This window comes from Dermacentor andersoni, chromosome 3 (assembly GCF_023375885.2).
Source record: "Dermacentor andersoni chromosome 3, qqDerAnde1_hic_scaffold, whole genome shotgun sequence".
In the NCBI taxonomy this organism is placed as follows: domain Eukaryota; kingdom Metazoa; phylum Arthropoda; class Arachnida; order Ixodida; family Ixodidae; genus Dermacentor; species Dermacentor andersoni.
In genome coordinates this window covers 4,058,245-4,080,641 of record NC_092816.1, presented here as the reverse complement: position 1 = coordinate 4,080,641, position 22,397 = coordinate 4,058,245, and the positions used below count along the sequence as shown (strand labels likewise).

The 22,397-nt window shown below is 48.3% G+C and overlaps 1 protein-coding gene across 1 annotated transcript in view; it reads right to left on the bottom strand.

Moving 5' to 3' along the window:
- Positions 1–1,490: 1,490 nt before the first annotated feature.
- Positions 1,491–22,397, bottom strand: part of LOC129382160 (uncharacterized) — a 59,904-nt gene continuing 38,997 nt past the window's right edge. The window contains exon 5 of the mRNA XM_055065660.1: positions 1,491–1,608. Within this exon, the coding sequence (XP_054921635.1) occupies positions 1,538–1,608 (71 nt within the window). The 3' untranslated portion in view covers positions 1,491–1,537. The remainder of the gene's footprint in view (positions 1,609–22,397) is intronic.

Sequence of the window (22,397 nt, the reverse complement as noted above, 5' to 3'; positions counted from 1 at the left end):
TTTTCTGCCTGTTTTGTCGTGCTTGAAAGAAACCTAGACGACCGCACTGCATTGGAGCAATTGTGGCGCGTCCAGCTGCATGCTGTCACGTGGCCTATTCATTTTGCTGGATTCCTGGCGTCCCAAAAGCAAGAGCTGCACTAGTTCTGCCTTACTGAAAACATTTTGAACATTTTTCTTTTGGTTAAATATTCAATACTAGAAAAAGTAGCAACAGCAACAGGTTTTTCGCAGGACATATTTAAAATAGTTCATCAAAACAGACAGTGAAACGTGGGGGACTCTCTTCAGGAGTTTTGTCGGCATTGAAAGCCCGACATGTCTCGGTGGGAAGGGAATGGGGTAGGGGAGGGCCCACTTCTGGATCCGCCACTGGTTTGTAGTGCCGTGGGACACGCTGTCTCTTCGTACAACTGTATGTTTGTGAATGTAATAAAAATAAACAAAAACACCCTTGCACCCACCCCCAATATTCTTAGTCAGTGCACCCTTTCGGTGGGTAAAAGGGTGTTATGGCATCTAGAACTACCCTATGCTTCGCAAGAAGTCATGGTGATGGGATGTTTCTTGAATGAAAACACCATTCAAGGGTGTTATGACACGCAATTATCACCATCAAGGGTGTAAATTATTTTACTGTGTACACGTTTTATGTTGCGAATTGTTGTTTGAATACGCAGAAGAAGGGCGCGCTTACTGGCTCTACATTGTGAGTCAGAATTCCGTGGTCTATAATAAGCTGGAGCATCCTACAGAGTATACCTTGTTTCTCAAGAATGACAAATGTCTGTTTCGTTTAAAGCGCCGCAAGGCGGAAATTCCTCGGTCGACGAGTGTTCAACAATACTCGGGGCCGAGCTGTTGGCGCTGCGCAGCACACGACCAAACAGTGCACTGGCAGCTGCGTACCAGTTGGCGCTTATGGCATATAATTGTTACCGTAAAAATAAATTAAGTAAATACAGTTGAACATAATGTGTTATACCGTTAAAAAGAGTGCGTCTATACATATGGGTGGCATTATATACCAGGTTTTATGCCGATGAGAAAAACAAGAACAAGGTAAAAGCGGGAATTTTCTCTTGACTTTCCATCTCCCGTCTGCCCCGTGTTTTTCTCAGTTCTTATGTACTGATTTCTTACGCAAAGCAGCGCTGCTGACAACTACTTTCGTTAATAGTACTGCAGCGCAAAACAAGCGACGAGGAGGACAGTGACGAAGGGACTCGTCGTCGCCATTTTACTTCTTCATGCTCATTTGAAGGTTGAGCTGCGTTGTGTGTAGCTGAACCTGAGGTTGTGAGTTGGCGCGCGTCCTTCATTGCCCTCCGTTTTCTTCCATCACAATGCATAGTTTCTCGCCGGGAGTGCATGCGAATTGCGCTAAAAGTCGCTTTAGCCGAGGTCCAAGTAACGCCAGTCAACTCTGTTCATCGTCCACCATTATACGCCGGCTTCAGTTCCTCTCAGGCGCGAAACCGACGAACCACGCCAGGGACGCCAAGCGCATGCACTCGCACGAAGCGTTGCCAAGAACTCACGGACTGAGATCAAGGGCCAGGACACCGGGCGTCGACAGACCCAGTCCAGTCAGTATGGCAGGCACAACTGCGTGTCACAGAATACAAAAGAAACGGCGTGGCACTCAGCTTGAGCTTACCTAATTAACTGTGGCTTGTGTGTTTAAGGAATCCTTGGCTTCTCAAGCACCAGCTCGTCACGTACGAGGATCAAGGGGACGCTAAAGCCAAATATTAAGTCAAGCTAAAGTGATAGATTAGTGCTCGATAATCCCTAAGGCGTCAATGTTATCGCCAACACAGCCTTAACAATCGAGAAATTGAGGTAAATGCAGGACATGATTAGAGACTTCCCCGGGACATTCAAGTACTTGCCCGATGATGAAAGCACTCCTCAGTTAAATTCTGTCGCTAGCACTCAACCACTCGTTGCAAAAAAACATCCTTGCATTGTATTATCGGACAAAATGAAATGCTACTTGTCGAGTTCTGTTTAATTTTCTTAGAAAATATGACTCATTGAAATTACCCTTGACAACGACGCGGGTAATCGAAAGGCTTCGTATTCGCTCGACTATGCGCCGCCCACGCTTTCGCTTTTCAGTAGTGTCGTTATAGCGTCGTGCTGCGCTGGTTTTACTGGCTCAGGAAACTCGCACAAACTGGAAGTAGCAGAGAATTAAACTTCCTGCGTGATGTCGCCGGATGCCCGAACGGTCTACGCCACTTGACAAAAAAGCAGCTGCAGCGGCGAATCCACCGCTCTGTCTTGGCTCGGTACCGCCGTCTAGCAGGTGTCGCTTTACTCACCGATGGCAGCAAAGGGTAGTGATAGCGTATGCGACGTCACCACTCCCCGGTTTCTGTAGCGGGAGATCTCAATTCAGAAAAATGTATTCGAACCCTTCAGGTAAAATTTTCTCGTAATCTAAGGCTTGGCACGAAACAAGCGTTGCGAGGTTTCTAGATCATTATTTAAACAGTGCCGCCTACTTAGCATGTGCGTCTAGTGTCCCTTTAAGGTGACCTGCCAACGGTGAAATCATCTTAAGAAGGGAGCTGTTTTTCGAGTTACCACAGGTTTTCCGCATTTCCGATAATATTGGAGTTTCACTTTCTCCATCCACCACAAAAATGTTAGCCCATACACCCTGATTTCATCGTAATCCCATCCAATTTTCGTATGATACCGTAGTACACCGTGTGGTGCACCCATAGACGCAGCGCCCACTGTTTCGTTCTTTAGGCACCGAGGCTATACCACTTTTCGAGCTTCCAAACGCGTTTCTCAGCATTCTTTTCCCGGCTTCTTAGGTCCCCGGAGAAAACGTTTCACTGCATCACATAGGCGCTTCGACATCGCGACAGCGCCTATCGGTTGTGGGGAGAAAAATGTGCTCATCTTGGAGCCCACAAAGCAGCACCGCTCAGTACCATATTTAAAGATAATTAACACTGAGCTCTTCTGGGAGTTGTCCAATTATGCGTAAGCATTGTGTCACTGGCTCATCTCCACGCAGCGCGGTGTCATTATCGATGTTATGAAACTTTATTCCACCAGTATAAACCCTTATACGAAGGCGAGTGACGTTTGAGTGATTCCTTCCAATCGACGCCATTTCGCGAAAGAGCAGAGGGTTGGCGGCTCTACCCACTTCCTCCCCCTTCTGCCCATCCACCCCAACGCGTGCTCTTTGAACTCCACTGTTGCTTCGGCAGTGACGTCAGCTCTGCCTTCATCCAAGCATAACACGGATCGCTTCCGTGTTTTTATTGCTATAGCAATTATATGGACATTCCAAGCGAATGTCAGCCGCCGCTATCGCCGTCGCCGTGATGCTCCGTATAAAGTCCAAACACGTGAACATGGTCGCAGCGCTCCGTACGCTGTATGTGCAAGTGAAAGCTCGCGAGAATCAGCCGACGATCGCCTCTCCCCGCCATCTTCTGTCGCGCGCGAGGCAAGGCTGCTTACGACGCGGCCGCGTACCTTGAAAGCAATCTGTGCTGTGGACAAAGTGTACGCCCGCACGGACCTCATCTTCAAAGCGATCTGCGATGTAGACAAAGTGCATGTGCCGAGTGCCGGTAGCTTCGTATGCGCTGTGCTTTCGACGTTCAGTTAGCGTTGAAGCGAGAGACAACATAAAGGTCAATTCGCTCGCTGCTGCTGCCTCACTCCATGGCCTTTTGACAGCGAGTTTCCGCGGTCGTTGAGCGCGACGGGTTCATATTTAACTGTGCGCGCGTGAGACCATGCTTGTTAATTTAATAAGTAAGCGAATGTTTACAACTTTACACAGTCGATAAGGCTGCTATCCTTAGTTCTTATAGCTGTCTACTAATTTGCTATCCCAATCGATGTTTCACCTTGCGGTCGAAACTGCGAGTTTATTTTTCTTTCGTTTTAGGACAAATAATACGACATAAGCGATACTGAAGTGCTATCAGACTAACCGAATTTTCGTGTGCACCGCAATGACCGTGTATCTACGCGCGGTGGCGGTGCGCTGATTGCATTTCACGAACGATTGCCTTGTGCAGTCATCAATATTCAATCACAGCTAAAAATATTATTGTTGATTATCCAATCACGCCCACAGGCCGTACTACTAGGAGTTTGTTACCGACCTCCCCACACTACTTCCGAGTTTTGCAGCCAGCCTAACCAAACTATGTGTCACCTTATTGCTGCTCATCCAAAGGCACACATACATATATTCGGCGATTTTAACTTCCCTCAAATAGACTGGCGCGCTTGACAATTTGTGTTCAACGACAGGACTAACCGAAACCAGGAACTTGATCTCGATATCTGCCTCAATTTTAATATGACCCAGCTAGTTTTTGAAGCAACACGTGATTCACAGGATACACCCGATATCTTAGATCTAATATTAACAAACAACCCCGAAAGCCTATCATACATTCGGTATCTCCACGAAATCAGCGACCACAAATTAATTCATGCCAGTTTTTCTTTTCAACCAACAAAGCGCGAGATGTACACGAAAACAATACAGCTCAACGACAAAGGTGATTATGAAGCGATAAATGTGGGCCTTAGCACATTTTATCCCACATTTCAGACAACTTTTCATCACCATAATGGAAATGGCGTAAGCGCCCTTCAACAGCCAGTGTCCGCGCTGCGTTGTCGTCTGGATAGGAGGTGCGGTGGTTTCACACGTGGCAAACGTCCAATTTAAGCCTTTTTTTTGCCGTTGAGATGTAGCACGGTCTTACAAGGCACGAGCCTGACAGACCTTCGGAATGCCTGAACATAAAAGAAGTCAAGGCATACGACAATGGAGAGCATCAGAGCCACAAAGCACCAAAGTGACCACACGAGGGCGCGTCACGACAGGTTCCGGCTCTGGGTTCTACTAAGCCAAACAAAACCCCGTGGATCGACTGGCATGCATGGCCAAGTCGAGCGACCTTAGAAGCATGCATCATAACTTAATGGAGAGCTTTCCACCAGACTCATCAAAAATCATGGCAGGACGAGCCCACACTTCGGGAAACTTGTAGCCCAAGTGATGCCGCGCCCGGGTGATATGGAACCAGACCTCCTTCCGTGCTTTTGCAAGCACTTCGTCAAGGCCCGGCGCCCGCCCCCCGGAAGCAACTTCACAGCGTGCCAACGAAACTTGGTATGAGCACTCGACAAGAAGAATCACGGACTGGTTGATCGCCTGATTAGGCAAAGGGTGAAAAAAACGAGCAGCCTGATACGGAACACCGGGAAAACTAAAAAGACTAGGAATCTGTTGGAAATGAGCTGCGGGAAGCAAACATTGCGTAAAGGTATGAACGGAACCCTCACGACCGCCACAAAAAGGGCACACTCCACGAGCCGGGATGGCTGTGAAGGGCTTGTAACTCAACCGCTGGCACCCTAGCGCCAGGCGGTACATAAATGTAGCGCGCCTGGCGTCGAGGCAACTGGCCGTAATGAGCTTTCAGCTTGGCCTGTCGATGGACAGATCGTACCTTTGGCAATGTGGGGGGAGACCTGGGGTGAATATATCGACTAGTTCTTGGAATGGAGTTGCAACTACATCGATTTCTTGTGGAGGCATACGAGAAAGTTGGCAGCCGCCGCATAAATGGTGGACGGGGAACCTGAGCGAGGAACACAGTGGGAAAAGGTGCATTGCGAAAACAAACTAGTCTGGTACTACGGAAAAAGGAAGTAAATCTTCGAGTCAGGAGCATATCCCAGTTAAGAGCGACCTGGGTCCACCTGACGTGTAGCGCAGTAGCCACGATGCCCAGATCGGGAATTCCGAGTCCTCCCTTATCCTTGGGCAACTTAAACACATGCCAAGCTACACAACCTGTTGTCCCTTTCTAGAGGAACCAAAAGAGGACTTCCTCTAAGATAAGCTTCGTTCTGGTTGGAAAAGGAGACACACACGCCACGTACATAAGGGAGAAAAACAGAAGTTAGCGAAGAATGGTTGCTCGGGCTGTCAATGGACATGACAATGGTAGTTCGTGAATCCTGGTTTCAAGCTTCTCCTTAGCTTGCTGCCAGTTTCTAGGAGACAGACTGTCTAGATCAAATTGGAAACCTAAAATTGGAAACCTAAAAAAATTGAAAATTGGAAATTGGAAGATGAATTGGAAGAAAATTGGAAACCTAACACCTAAACCACATTTTCACGGGAAGACCATGAATGGGCTGCTGACGATGTGGTGGAGTTCAAGTACATGGCTGCACTGTCAAACTATTGAACCTTGCACCACTCACCCCGCAGTAACTGGGCATGACATCCAAGACGGTGCAGGCTGATGATTCGTCCGGGACGACAATAGACAAGTAATGCGCATAGGCAAAGAGTGCAACCGGAGGGGAACCTGGTGGGTGTAGGAACCTGACAATTCTACTGTCACAGGACAACCTCTGCAGAAGCGGTTTAAAAGCGAGCACGCAGAAGGCAGGCGTGAAACGATCCCCCTGCCCTACACCACGTCCCACAATGGATGCCTCCGAGACGCGATCCTGTATGAGAACAGCAGAAGTCGGTCGAGGACAAAAAGCTTGGACCATCTGCCGAAAACCCACACTAAAGCCAGCCTGTTCCAAAACCCGGAACAGGTACCTATGGCTCGTCATATCGAAAGCCTTCTGCTGATCGAAGGAGCACATATTACCTGGAAGTTTCCTGGCATTTGCCCACAGCAGAAGGACCCCGACTGCTGAACCATGAAGCTGAGTGGAACGCCGCTGGACACAACATGCCTAGTATGCACCCAAAACAGTGTTGAGTACTGCAGTGAGTCGCATACACAGACACTTTGCTATGAGTTTGTAATCGCAGTTCAGAAGTGTGATTGGACGCCATGCTCTTAGATCGGTTCTTCTCGACTCATCCTTACAAAGGAGAGTGATTAGCCCCTTTCTTTGAGACGCTGACAGAGTCCCTTCACCGAGTAGCCTGCTCACCAATGATGTGAACGGCTTCCCTAACAGTGTTGAAAACAGTGCCCCCCCCCCCCCCCCTCCCGCAAACACACCTAACATGCCGTTACCAGAGCTTTGTCACCCACATCATATGAAGATCCTTTTGACTTGCGTCGACCTTCTCACTTGAAACTTTACTTGGGCTAATAGCTTACTGCATCATTGTTGGCGCGGACGTGCATGCCTTTTAATTTATGCTTTCGCTTTATTTCTGCAAATTCTGACAAAAGGAGGACACGCACATTAGAAGCACTAGCGGTGGCTGCCACATCCGTATTTTCGCACTTCAACATTGATTTAAATGTCCACTGTAAGTACGATGCACATACAGAACATATTTAAATATACACACAGGACCAGGTTTATTCTATTTTTCAGAGAGATGGAAGTAGCCAGCTAAAATTATTTCTGAACGTATGGATAGCCTATGCGTAGAGAATGAATCTGTTGCGGTATGTCCACCACGCTTCAAATTTCCTTGCGTGCTTTCTTTGACCATGAAGAAAACCTATAGACTTCAGTGATCCCTTCAACAGAGACTTTTATCAATGGCGTGTGGAATGCACGCGAATGCTGTGTCTCAGTATTGCTTCTCTTTCCAGTAAGCAGTGCTAACGACTCAGGAAGAAACATTTCTAATAATTTACAACATTAGGGATAGGAACATCGTCAGTTGCATGCAAAGGTCATAAATATACACAGGGTGCCCCAATTAGCTAACATGCACCAAGATTTAAAAAAAAAAGAGCAATGCGTTACTCGAAGAAAACCTAGTGCATATTGTTCACAGTACGGTGAAGTACGGTGCCAGTAATTTTTTGTTACTGAGATTTAATTATGCAATTGTAATTAATTATCTAACTCGATATGTACGATCTAAATTATCCAAGCGTCAACGAGGCACTTGAAGGCAGAGCCAAGGGAGATCTAACTGCGGTATTTTCAGTGACGTACTAATTGCGTATTATTTTTTTTCCGACTGTGTCGTGTTTGAAGTAGCGGACCGAGGCGACTTGTTGGCAGTGCAAAGAATGACCAACTGGTCGTTTATTCATACGCTTATGTACTTGCGTAGGCAGCGAGGGAAAGGAGAGCCAGGGAAAGAAGTGGCAAACGATATCGGCGCACATGCGCGATAGCCCATTCTGATACACCGACTGATAAATAAACCCCGCGAAATGTCTTACAGAATACCACATGACTGCGTTCCCACCGGGATCATAAAGCAGCGCCCTCAAACAGGCTCCATCTGAGTTATCCAGAACGAAATAAAGGAAATAAAGAAAAATATCGTCACTGAGCTAGTGCGTTACCTGCCGCACCCCGGCCGAAGTAACACGTCGCGTTTGGTGTTAGCTGGAAACAAGATGCGATAGCTGTTGTCTTAGGGTAGATAATGTGCACGGATTCTTTTTTTTTGTTTTGCCACGAAGGTTATCACAACAAAAGTGAATTGACAACGTCACTGCAAGTATTTAAAGGTGCGGTTTGTTTCGTCCCAGTTGCAATGTCTTTCTCTAATGATCAAAAGATAAACATGATTCTTGCCTTGCGATCAGGAAATGGCAACAAGAGGAAGGCCGCAAATATATATATATATATACGAACCCCAATTTGTGCAGGCCGCCAAATGCTCAGGCCACCAAATGTTGCACACGAAGTGTTTAATGCAGAACCAGATGAATTGATAGGCGTGGTTGTTGAAGAGCGGTCTCGCGGCAGCGTGGCTAACGTCGTTCTCTTCTTTCTTTCATCTGGTTGTCTGCGCGGCAGGCGTAGTTCATGCATGACAGCTTGTGACTATATATATGTACATATATATATATATATATATATTATAAAGGAGATTTATTGGGGTTCGTAGCGACCGCCGGTTCTAGCATGCACCGAGCAGTTCCCGAGCACGAGCCTCTGCCGCGCGCTTGATGCTGCCGATGCTGCTGACTCTGTCCGCACGTTGGTTATCTTCCTTACAATATATATATATATATATATATATATATATATATATATATATATATATATATATATATATATATATATATATATATAGATATATCGTCGTCTTCGTCCTCAGTGCAGCCACACTGTGGCAGCTGTTCTGTAGCATCACCCCCGGCTGTAGAAGCACCGTCCCGGTGCTTAATCTACACATCCGCGATGAAAGGTGTGTGGTATGGTTTTAGTCTCGCCACGTGAACGATGTCACTTGCAGCTGATGATGACGCTGAGAGGTCGGCGGGGATGATTTCATACGTCACATCGGTCACTTGTCGCAACACACGGTAAGGGCCATTGTAGCGCGACAGCAGCTTTTCGAAAAGGCCCACACGTCGAATGGGTGACCAGAGAAGCACCACAGAACCCGGAGAAAAGTGCACGTCGCGATGGTGGCAATAATAGAGGCGTCTCTGATGCTCCTATGAGGCCTCGAGACGGGTGCGGGCGAACTGGCGTGCGTGGTCGGCGTGTACGATCGCGTCGCGGGCGTATTCAGTGGTTCAACGTGTGGCCGAGGGCAGCAAAGTGTCCAAGGGCAACGCGGATTCTCGGCCATATAGGAGGTAGAATGGTGAACAGCCGGCGGTGTCGTGACGCGATGAATTATACGCGAACGTCACATATGGTAAGTGAAGATCCCAGTCGTGGTGGTCGGTCGCAACGTACTTCGAAAGCATGTCGGTGATGGTCCGGTTGAGGCGCTCCGTGAGGCCGCTGGTCTGTGGGTGGCAGGTCGTGCTGAACTTGTGCTTTGTCGAGCAGGAGCGGAGGATGTCCTCGACGACTGCCGGGAGAAAGCTGCGGCCACGGTCAGTGAGTAATTGGCACGAAGCACCATGCACTAAAATGATGTCATACAGAAGAAAGTCGGCAACGTCAGTAGCACAACTTGTCGGAAGGGCTTTGGTGATTGCGTACCGCGTAGCATAATCAGTAGCGACGGCGACCCATCTATTTCCGGATCCCGAGAAAGGAAATTGTCCAAGAAGGTCTAGACCAACACGGAAAAAGGGTTCGGGTGGGATATCGATCGGCTGGAGACATCCTGCTGGAGGTGTGGAGGGCTTCTTCCGGCGCTGACAGGGCTCACAAGCGGGTGGGCGAGACCCGGCCAAGAGAATCGACGGCGTACACGGTGGTATTTGCGCGAGACGCCCAAGTGTCCAGCCATGGGAGCATCGTGAAGTTGCTGGAGGACAGTCGAACGCAGATGCGATGGAATGACGAGCAAAAGGTCAAGGCCATGTGGATCAAAATTGCGGTGGTATAAAGCCACATCTTTAAGGAGAAACATCCGGAGAGAGGCGTCGTCAGGAGTTGACTCCAGGCGGTCGATGAGGGCTCGTAATGAAGGATCGCGGCGTTGCTCGTTGCCGATTTGAAGCAACTGGGACACAGAGAAAACGCAAGCGATCGCGTCCGCATCAGCCGGTTCGTCGACGGGGTAGCGGGACAAACAATTGGCATCCTGGTGCAAGCGTCCCGTCTTATATACCACGGAGAAGGTATATTCTTGCAGGCGTAACGCCCAGCGAGCGAGTCGTTCCGTGGGGTCCTTGAGCGAGGATAGCCAGCAGAGAGCGTGGTGGTCAGTGATGACGCAGAAGGGGCGTCCGTACAAGTATGGTGGCTAGAGGGGGTAGTGTGGCGGGCGCCTCATCCGCGCCGTGGAGGAGGAGCGCGCGGAACGCGGTGAAAATTTAGCCACCGCTAGGGGCACTGCTGTGTTCAAAGGTGCTACGCTTGCGACGGCCGGGCACCGACAAGGCTTCGCCGGCTGCGTTGACGCTTCGCTTTCGCCTCTGTCGTCGTCTGTGAAATTTGTCTGCAGTGTTGGGTCTTCGCGTTGCCACACGAGGAATGGACTCTTCAGATTCAGACTGTTGGATGTAGTGAACCCTGCCGTCAAGCCGCCCAAGCACGTGCTTTATAACTGGATGCAAAGGCGGGTATCGATCTTTCTCGCAAAAGCTTTCTGTGTTTGAAAGCCCCAACTGATGTCTTGCAAAGGGAGCAGTGGACCTGAAATATTAAACGGGCTGAAAAAGAGCTTACCAACGACAGCGTGGTTTGTGAACGGCACTTCGACGAAAGGTTCGTCGAAAGGACCTACCGGCATACAGTCAACGGTGAGGTTGTGGAATTGCCGCGCGATCGTCCGCGTCTGAAAGAAGACGCCGTGCCCACTGTGTTCCCTGAGGCACCTAAGTATTTCACGAAGCTCCGATGGAAAGGAAAGAGAGAAATATATGCGAGCAGCTTGGACCTGCTGCAAAACGGCAAAAGCTGAACGCAATCAACAGGCAAGACGCCCAGCAAGAAGACACCGTAGCGCACACGCAGCTACGCCAGGGGCCAGATATACCAGATATCATTGCCTCAGATAAACAGCACGCCGTGCAACTTGAGCGTGCGTGTCATAATGTCTGCCTACCTGATGCAACATGGAATAAGGTAACGTTTCCAAGTGAACGTTACAGTGTGTTTTTCGGAGCCAGTGAGTTCGAGGGCGAGCAGGTTGACCACATCTTGGTGCCGAAGTTAGTGAAATTCAAGTCGGAAAGCAACCAACCGGAGTCGTTGTGTTGCTCTGTATTCCTCAGGGGCCAATTGCGCTCACAGTGCACTGTTTCTTCGCCGGAGGAAGCGCAGTCAGTGCTCCACAGCACACATGCACTTATATTGTGTGGAGGCTGCGGCGTGAAACCAGAGGAGCAAGGAAGATATATATCGTTTGCTAGGTGCTACCTTTCCATCAAGTGCACTTACGTATGTGAAAGTAACGGCCCCTGAATTCATTGCAAATACTTGAGAAAACTGCTGCAGAATCAATTTTCACGAAAGCGACGGAACGGGAGTGAAACAGTTAAAAAAAATAATGAATGAAAATGTCAGAGCCCTGACTACAGCATTGCCATTTCTACTCTAAAAATATAAGCTCTCCAAGGAAAAATAAAAGAGAAAATTAAATTTAAATTGTTTCAACACTGTACAAAACCTTCGAGAGCGAAAAATAGACACGCGAACCATTGCTTCTTATAAGAGGAAATATTAAGCAGTTTACACTCCAAAAAAAGCCCATAAAGAAACAAACACTCAAGACATAGTTTGACTGCGCTCACCTAAATGGATTAATTCACATGAAGTTGGCCAAACATGTCAAATCTGGTCAATGCTGAGAAACATTTAATTATAAACTAAACGCCGCTTGCCAGTTGCGTCTATCAGAAATATTGTGGTTTTCGTTTCTGTTAAGTAGCACCATTTAAAATTTCAAACGCACGCTTTTCAACGAACTGTTGAACCCCGCTGGCACCTGTCGCGCAGCCAGCGCCATCTACTGGGGCCGCCATCTTTCATCACAAATTTGTGCACCCCTCCGCTCCCGCCCGTCACACTACCCCCCTCTAGCCACCATAGTACAAGTATGGACGAAACTTCGCAACAGCCCACAAAAGAGCAAGGCACTCGCGCTCTTTGATTGAATAATTGCGCTCGGCGGGTGATAGAAGTCGGCTGGCACAGGCTATAACGCGATCATGTCCACGCTGGCGTTGTGCTTACACTGCTCCTATGCCGTGACCACTGGCGTCAGTTCGAACTTCCGTTGAGGCAGACGTGTCAAAGTGGGCCAAAATTGGAGGCGTGGTAAGGAGAGTAGTCAGCTGCGAAAAAGATGCGGCATGGTCAGGACACCAAAAAAAAGGGGCGTCTTTCTTCAAGAGGTCGGTAAGGGGACGTGCGATGGTCGCAAAATCCTTCACAAAGCGTCGGAAATAAGAGCACAGCCTTACGAAGCTACGAACGTCCTTGGTACACTTGGGAACAGGAAAATTCGTAACGGCGCGAATTTTGTTCGGATCAGGTCGCACGCCTCTCGCGTCCACGAGGTGTCCAAGGACGGCGATTTGGCGGCGAGCTAAGTGACATATTGACGAGTTTAACTGGAGACCGGCGCGGCGGAACACGTCAAGAATCGCTGAAAGACGGTCTAGATGCGTGTCGAATGTGGGCGAATAAACGATGACGTCGTCCAGATAGCACAAACAGGTGGATCACCTGAACCCCTGAAGCAAACAGTCCATCATTCGTTCGAAGGTGGCGGGCGCGTTACAGAGACCGAAAGGCATCACCTTGAACTGATAAATGCCGTCAGGGGTAATAAATGCAGTCCTTTCTCGGTCCATGTCGTCGACGGATATCTGCCAGTAGCCGGACCGTAAGTCGATAGAAGAAAAATAGGTGGCACCGTACAGGCAGTCTAGAGCGTCATCAATACGTGGGCAAGGGTATACGTCCTTTTTTGTGATTTTGTTCAGGTGGCAATAATCTACACAAAAGCGCCACGTTCCATCCTTCTTCTTGACAAGTACCACGGGAGACTCCCAGGGACTACAGGAAGGCTCGATAATGTCCTTTTCAAGCATCTTTTTGACTTCCTGTTTGATAACAGCTCATTCCGACGCAGAAACACGATATGGACGTCGGTGAATAGGCTTCGCATCGCCAGTATTTATGCGATGGGTCACAACCGACGTTTGACCTAAGGGTCGATGAATAAAGGGAAAATCAGACATCACCGATCGTAGCAATTGCTACAAAGGAAACCCATACGGGTTTCTCGAAAGAAAAGCCTCATAGTTGAAGAAAAATTCGTCCTGGTCCACACAAGTAAAAAATGTCGCGATAGCCTTCAAGAACGCGGCAAAGAGCTTCAGCTTGAGCAGGTGTAAGATCAGAGGAAACCATCTTCTCAAAACTTAGAACTGAGGTGAAACAGCGCGAAAAAGACGAGGACACAAGGAAACAAATACCACAGACAAGCGCTGACTGCCAACTGGAAGTTTATTTGAAAATCACCGGACATTTATACCTTCTTCAGCATAGGCATGCGCACATCAGTCGCAAAAACATCTGCAAATTATCATTTTAATCTTTCTTCCAAAAATGTGATTTCTTTTCCCGACAAGGCAAGAGAGGGAGTGCTTACACATTTATCGCCTTCCTTTCTTATATGAAAGGCCTCTACTATTTCCCTTTCCTTCTTACTCTTTCCTTTCCCTATGAATTTAGTCTTTTCAAATATGGGGGTGCATTGACACTTGTTACAGTGTCCAGCTAAATGACTCCCATAGCCATTCTTTAGGTTAGTGCTGTGCTGACGAGCTCTTTCATTGAAGCACTGTCCCGTTTGACCTATATAAGATTTCCCACAGCTTAGCGGTATTTGATAGATGACATTGCGCCAGCACTCAGTGAAACGAGTTTTATGATTAGTGGTGCACAGGTGCCTTTCGCGCTTGTTCATGCGATTGCATATCGAGGACAACTTACACGGGGCACTGAAAACCAAATTAATATTATGTCTATTGGAAACTTTCTTCAGATTGTGAGACAGCTTGTGTAGGTATGCCACCACGTGCGCTAGTCTTTTGTCTTTGTTTTCTTCTTGGGAAGCATCGGAACTTCTTTTCTCTTTCTTCAAAATGGCTTCGCATACTGAAGTGATCACAGAACTGGGAAAGCCTGCGTTCTGTAGTCGCGATATCTGATTTAAAAAACTATGATCGCACTCATGCTCACATGTCTTACTAAGTGCTGCCTTAATGCACGTTGTTGCAATGCCTCTCTTAATCAATTTAGAGTGTGCGCTGTCGTAACGCAACAAGGTTTTCTTAGATCTGGGATGATATCCCCAGCATACGTGCTCGTCCAAAGAAAAACAGAGGTTAATATCTAGAAACTGAATACGGTTGTTAATTGGCAATTCATACGTGAACTTAAGTCCTCCCGATGATTGATGAACAGGTTCAAAATTTCTTCGACCGCGTCATGAAAATGCATACAGGAATCTTTCTTCATAACAATTAAGTAGTCGTCAACATATCTAAACACTCGCGTTACAGGCATGTCAACCAATTTAGCAGAAATTACATTGTCAACCGAGGATAAAAAAATGTCACATAAAATGGGGGCGATGGCTGATCCTATACAGATGCCAGTATGTTGGATGTAGAATTGGCCATCATAATTAACAGCAGTTGAATGAAGATAAAAGTCTAAAAGCGCTAAAAAATTGTCGCTGTTGACACATACAGAATTCTGAAAATTAACTTCCCCGAAATCTTCTATCCTATCGCGCACAGTGCACATGAAACCATCTCGCGGCACAGAATAATATAAGTCCTCTACATCTACTGAAAATGCGGTTAGTGCGGTTCCCTGGTCTTCATTTATGGCCGAGATAACTTCTTCCGAGCTTCTTACCAGGAAAGGGTCATTTATCTGCAACATCTTGAGATGGCCTTGCAGAACTTTTCCTACATGACATTGCCATGACGTCTTCTCGGACACAATAACCCTGAAAGGGTATTCAGGCTTGTGTGCAAGTGAAAAAAACATCAAGCAAATCAGTCTCCGCTTTGTTCACAAGCTGCCGTAACGAGTCTAGGTGCAAGTCTTTGAGTAGCTTCAGGGCGGCCTTCTTTTGCTTTTTCGGGTCGAAGGGAACAGCTTTGAAATTCTTAATAATAGCTTGCATGGATTTCTGGTTCATAAGGTTTTTAGGCAGGACAACAAAACCGCCTTCTTTATCTGCCTGTAGTATTTCAAGCTCATCATTCTTTAGCTTCTTTACAATTTTCTCTATGGGAGGCGTACCTGATTTTCCACACGGTGCGTGTTTTAGGACGCAGTCCACGGCTTCACCGACAACTCGTTCACGGTCTTGATCCTCAACCCTGTCTCCTATGCTTCTACCCATGGCTAGGAGCTGTGGAGCAGTAAGCTTTGGCTCAAAACTATATTTCGGGCCTTTTTCCAGGGTCCTCCTAACTTGGTCTGGAATTGTAGCCCCCCCCAAGCGTGGTGACTACGTTGGAATTGGTGATCCTGGTGCACGGCTTCGGTAGGGAGATCCTGGTGCGTTGCCACAGGAATTCTGTGGATTGCCCGGCAAGTCTCTTGTAGTCGCACAGCGTTCGGTCCTTTTTGCAGGGGTATTTTCTTTCTTCAACGAGTACTTTCAACCAATCATTGTATAATCGTATTTGGCGCCATTTTGCAGATTTCAGCAATTTGCACATCCTTTTTGCGTGTCCCCAAGAAGGTTCTACGAGACCAAAAAGGCCTGTGATTTCAGGTGGCGTGATGCGTCTTCTCAGGTAGTAACCAATAGATGACATTGCGCCTGCACTCGGTGAAACGAGTTTTATGATTAGTGGTGCACAGGTGCCTTTCGCGCTTGTTCATGCGATTGCATATCGAGGACAACTTACACGGGGCACTGAAAACCAAATTAATATTATGTCTATTGGAAACTTCCTTCAGATTGTGAGACAGCTTGTGTAGGTATGGCACCACGTGCGCTACCGCTAAGCTGTGGGAAATCTTATATAGGTCAAACGGGACAGTGCTTCAATGAAAGAGCTCGTCAGCACAGCACTAACCTAAAGAATGGCTATGGGAGTCATTTAGCTGGACACTGTAACAAGTGTCAATGCACCCCCATATTTGAAAAGACTAAATTCATAGGGAAAGGAAAGAGTAAGAAGGAAAGGGAAATAGTAGAGGCCTTTCATATAAGAAAGGAAGGCGATAAATGTGTAAGCACTCCCTCTCTTGCCTTGTCGGGAAAAGAAATCACATTTTTGGAAGAAAGATTAAAATGATAATTTGCAGATGTTTTTGCGACTGATGTGCGCATGCCTATGCTGAAGAAGGTATAAATGTCCGGTGATTTTCAAATAAACTTCCAGTTGGCAGTCAGCGCTTGTCTGTGGTATTTGTTTCCTTGTGTCCTCGTCTTTTTCGCGCTGTTTCACCTCACTTCTAAGTATGAACCAACTAGCCCTCATCAAGATCTCACTAATGCATCTTCTCAATGTCGACGTCAGTACCGTGCGATGACGTCACGGTATGGGCTGAGCTGTAACGATCTTCCACTTTGAATGGGTCGACCTCATCACCTTGCAAAGCGTTAATTATTGCCAAGGAGATCCCTTGAGGCATAACTTGTGCGGTTAGCGCGAAATTGACAAGGGGAAGGCAGGTGCGGTTGCCAGTATTTTTCAGCACAGTGTGCGATACGGTAACACCATGTGTAAGCACAACGGCCGGAATTGGTGCGGCCACGTAATGGCCGTCAGGTACAGCTGGTAAGGACAACAAGTCGACGTCTGTCACAGAGTGGGGTGGTAGGCGAATGAAATCCATGCAGCTCAAATGGCTTGGAGGCGGGTCCACAGGGTCGGCAAGAAGAGGCAAGTCAAGGTGAAGTGAGCCGGCCGAACAGTCAATGAGGGCAGAATGATTGGCAAGAAAATCCAGACCGAGAATGAGTTCGTGAGGGTAATGCTCGATGACGGTGAAGAGAACGACTGTGTGTCTCTCAGCAATGGTGATTCGGGCAGAACACATGCCAACAATAGCGACAGTCCCTCCGTCGGCGAATTGTACAACTCGGTTCAGGGCAGGCATCAGAACTTTCTTGAGCCGACGGCGAAGAGCAGCACTCATAATTGACACATGCGCCCCGGTGTCAATCAACGCGCACAAAGGAACATTGTCGACGAGAACGTCCAAGAGATTCTTGTTCGTGGGTAAGGTGAAGCGAGGATTTCGTGCCAATGTCGTGATTGCAGCTTCACCTCCAGAAGCTGCACTGTCTAGTTTTCCGGTCGGGGGTGCGGCGAGTAGGTCGGAGAAGGAGCACGGCGTGACGGGGGCGATCGAGATTGGCGGTGGGAGGGAGAAGGCGAGTGGGAGTAGCGCGGTCGTGTCAAAGGTGTCGCAGGGTCAGATGATGGGGCGGGCATAGAAGGAGCGAAGGAAAGGGATGAGCTAGAGGGGTGAGCGTGGTAATCAGGAGAATAGCGCGTGGGAGAAGTACAGCGGCTGCGGCAGTGGCGAGCGACACGTCCAATGCGTCGGCAGTTAAAATAGATCGGCTTGTCGTCCACGGTTCGTCATTCGGAGGGGTTGCGCTGTCCATAAAAGGAGTAAGAAGAGCGGGGTGGTGACGTGCGGGGCGAAAGAGGTTCCGAGCGTACGGAACGAATGAACTGCAGGCCGACGTTGGACAACTCTTGACGGACGACGGCCTGGATCAAGGAGATTGTCACCGGAGAATGATCAGGTAACGGTAATGAAGGGGCCGCCGGTTGTGCCGCTTCGACCTCACGACGAATAATGCGAGTCAAGTTGTCACATAGCGACGGCTGGTGGAAGAGGTCGTCACAGGATGACGTAGCAGCTGTGTTGGGAAGTCGCGTGATGTGCTGGGACACCCGGCGGCTTTTAGCATGCTCAAGACGGCGGCACTCCTTGAGGATGGTATCGATGCTGGTGACGTTCGTAAACACCAGTAAATTGAACGCGTCGTCAGCAATGCCTTTGAGGACGTGATTAACCTTATCGTCCCCAGACATGTTCGGGTCAGCCTTGGCACAAAGGGCCAAGACGTCGAGAATGTACGACACGTAGGACTCGGTGGACGTCTGTACACGTGTGGCAAGGGCGTTTTTGGCATTGACTTGTCGACCAAACGGATTGCCAAAAAGGTCGCGGAGCTCGTCTTTGAAGAGATCCCAGCTCGAGATCTCCTCTTCGTGAGTCTGGAACCACGCCAGTGGAGCTCCGTCGAGGTAGAAAACAACGTTGGCAAGCATAATAGTCGGATCCCACCTGTGACTGGTGCTGACACGTTCATATAAGCGGATCCAGTTGTCAACATCAGGATTGCCGACTCCGTTGAAAACACCAGGATCCCGAGGTGGGGAAACGGCGACGTAAGTCGGGGCGCCGCCTGCTTTATTATAACCTCAGATGCTCTTCTAACGCCTCCGTTTGCCGGTTACATGTGCCCTCTTTGAGCAGTGCTTGTACAGAATCCAATCTATCGGCGCGACGAAAAAAGCGATCCGCGACTTATACAGCAGCAGTCGGAACCTTGCCCCTTCAGACACAGCGATCACCAAATGGGGAGTAGGTGCCCACTGCCTCACCGTGCGGGCAGCCAGCAGCGGAGCGTAAACAAACTCGACCGCACTCCAAGGCGCACCCCGCAATGGTGGCACGTATAGGGGACAAAATCTCCTCCGAAGTGCCTAGGCAATATTCAAGGAGCAAAAGCCCCCAGGTTTTCTCTCTCACTCGCGCACAAACGGCTGGCGATCCCTCAAATGAATGTCTCGTGAGCACAGGCACCCTGGAGCTCCGTCTCACTGCTCTGCGAGTGCCCCATCCTCTCGCTCGCGGCCCTCGCTCGCATTTACCGTGGCCACAACCTACCGTGCGCAACAGTGAACCGTAACATACCACCACATTCAGGGCCGATTCTACTGGACTATTATGCGACGGGATATAGAAAAGTATGTGGCCAGTTGTAACAAGTGCCAACAATTCAAGCGCCCTAATACTGCTCCGGTCAGACCCCTTCACCCTGTGGCGCCATCATTATCTCCTTTCGAAATGGTTGGAGTGGACCTTCTGCGCCCATTCCTGCGCTCAACAAACGACAACCGTTGTATTATAGTCTGCGTCGACCATCTGACGCATTATGCTGAAACCGACGCGATGCCAACGGCCACGGCTATTGATGTTTCGAGCTTCCTCCTGTCCTCCGTTGTACTGCGTCATGCCTCCCCTCGTGTTATTGCGAGCGATCGTGGTCGCCGGTTCGTGGCCGACGTAGTCGAAGAGCTGTTGCGACTCTGTGCTTGCCAGTTTCGCCACGAGACCCCGTATCACCCGCAGACAAATGGTCTCGTCGAGCGCAACAAACAGAACTTTGACCAACATGCTTTCGATGTACGCCGATTCCAGGCACGAAAATTGAGATATCTTGCCTTTTATCACATACGCCTACAACACTAAAAAGCATGAAACTGCCGGCTACAGTCCTTTCTATGTTATGTCAGACCACCCCGGCAGCTTCCTTGACACCATGCTACTTTTGCTCCTCGTGCGGACTCTTCGATTGCCCAGACTCTCTGCCGCGCCGAGGAAGGACGCCGCATAGCTCACCTCCGTACGTCGACATCCTTGGACCGCTTTAAGCTACGATTCACGCCATAAGAACGTGTCATAGGACAAATGGGGTATGTTATGGTTTTGGACACCACTTCGCAAGCGCGGCCTGTGCCAGAAGTTTCTGGCTTGTTATACCGGGCCTTTCTGGGTCACCAATCCCCTAAGTGATGTGACCTATTCGATTGCTTGTCTCGCTTCTAATGGCTACCGGTCTAAGAAGACGCAGCTTGTTCACGTCGCACGCCTGAAACGCTCTCATCCCCGTGACTCCGAGTGGACGTAACAATTACTCACCCAGCAGGCTTCGTCTGTGAAGGGAGGAGTGTTACGCTAAAGCTACAGGAAGAACGGAGGAAGAGCAGAACGAAGTGCGCTTGTCTTTGCAGCGGCTCGGTGTCGACGCGGCCCCTTTTCATCAATTCACGTTTAAATAAACGCACTCCGTCGTATCAATATCCACAACAGTGTTAGGGAAAAGATATTGCCCATGTACTCAGACTGAATCAGGGAGACCTGAAAGTCTGTACCGATGTATTCCCTGTGGCTCTCCTGGCGATCTTCTTCAACGGGCCAGCCAGTCTAATCGAATGGTATTCCCTATTCAGATCGTATTCGACTTTAGAATTTACTATTAAAAATGATGGATAGCCGTTTCCGTTCGTATGTAACGCAGAACAACACTTTTGAAGTCTCGAAGGTGAGGGGCCGATGCAAGTGAGGACTCTCATTCCGAATGATTGTGGTGCTCGAGAGTCGTGGCTGTTGCGCAGAGTCACACCAGTTCCTGAGGGAACTGACCCACAGGTGCTAATCCGTTGTGCTGAATAAGTTCCTAGCTTTCACTCAATGTAAACGCCAAGGCTTGGGGAAGCCTGTAAATCTGCTAAGTTGATTTACAAAACGCAAACGTTTTTTTGACAGTCTCACTATGTCTGCAGCCCATTAAATCTGGGTGCCCAATTATCACCCACACTTATCTTCTTCAACGAACACAGCAGGTCTACAAATATATCTACGTGTATGTGAGGCATGCCGTTCCTTTAATTGCTTCATTGTAGTGCTTATGATAGTGCACCGGATAATTGAAAGCAGCCATTTATAATACAGAAGCTGCTTAGTTGAGCGGACGTACAGTTGGGAACGGCATTACATTTAGGTATGAAATATAAGATAAGATTGATAAGCGTAACATGTGTTTCTCGGAAATCAGACTCGAGAATAATTCCTTTTGTTACACCCCTAGAAAAAAGCTGAAGGACGCAGCTACCTTCTTTTTTTCAATTAAACAAAATTTTGCGTCTTACGTATGGCGATATGGTTATCGGGCACCCTGTTCGGTTCTCGCCACCTGGGGTCCTTTAAGGTGTGCCTAAGCAGAAGTGCGCGAGTGTTCTTCCATTTCGTTCCCATCGAATTCTGCAACACGGTTTGAGCCCTTGAGCTCGAGCTTAGCAGCGCAACGCCATATCCACTGTGTAACCACTAATTAGGATACCGCGCCACTTTTCATTGTTGTTGTTGTTAAGCATGGACTGGACACGAAATTTCACGTGGCTTGAGGGGCAAAGATTGGGATATATAATGGCTACCTAAAACTATTTTTGGCGCCCGAGGTCCGACCGCAATAAAAGAACCCACACCAATCACTTCGCATTCTGTTACGCGAGGAAAACGGAAACATGAATGGAATGTGCCACTGGAGTTCTTTTTTTTTTGTTCTTTTTCTATAAAGATACTTCCCGCAAATCTGATAGCAAGGCGCCGGATGGGGCAGATATGTTTTATGTATTTGAAGCGGCAAGCAGGAAGTTTACATCTTTTTCCATAAGCGTTTCGCAAAACCTAGTGATGGAAAACTAGACGCGCAAAAATACACACGAGAGATACATTCTGCTTGAAGAACAAGAAAAATATTTATTCTCCAAAAGTAACCATACAATAATATAGTAGAATGAAAGCCCACTCTGCGGCCCGAATGCACGCACAACCACCGATCGAGCGGCATAAAAAAAAATAAAGATGAGGAAGAAAGCCCTCTATACCCAAGGCATAAATAGATGTGATATGCAATTATGAACACAGTTTGAGCGATCTGAACGCGTATACCAGTGCGCGAAGTAGTACGAATGACCCTTCAGGGGAGTATCGCCAGCAGTTTCCAATGGCGCGACATTGATGCGGCCCAATACATTTCAGTGGCAGCGCCGCCACAGTATTTTTCGTCGTCGCGCGCCTCACTGCAAAGTATGTACCATAGAGTTATACGTACTGACTCTAGAGGCGTTGCTCATGGCGATGCTCCGCCTTTTGGGCCACCGTCCTCTCTTGTTTACATCTTTCGCGAAACCACGCCGCGCTGCGCGTGGTTTCGC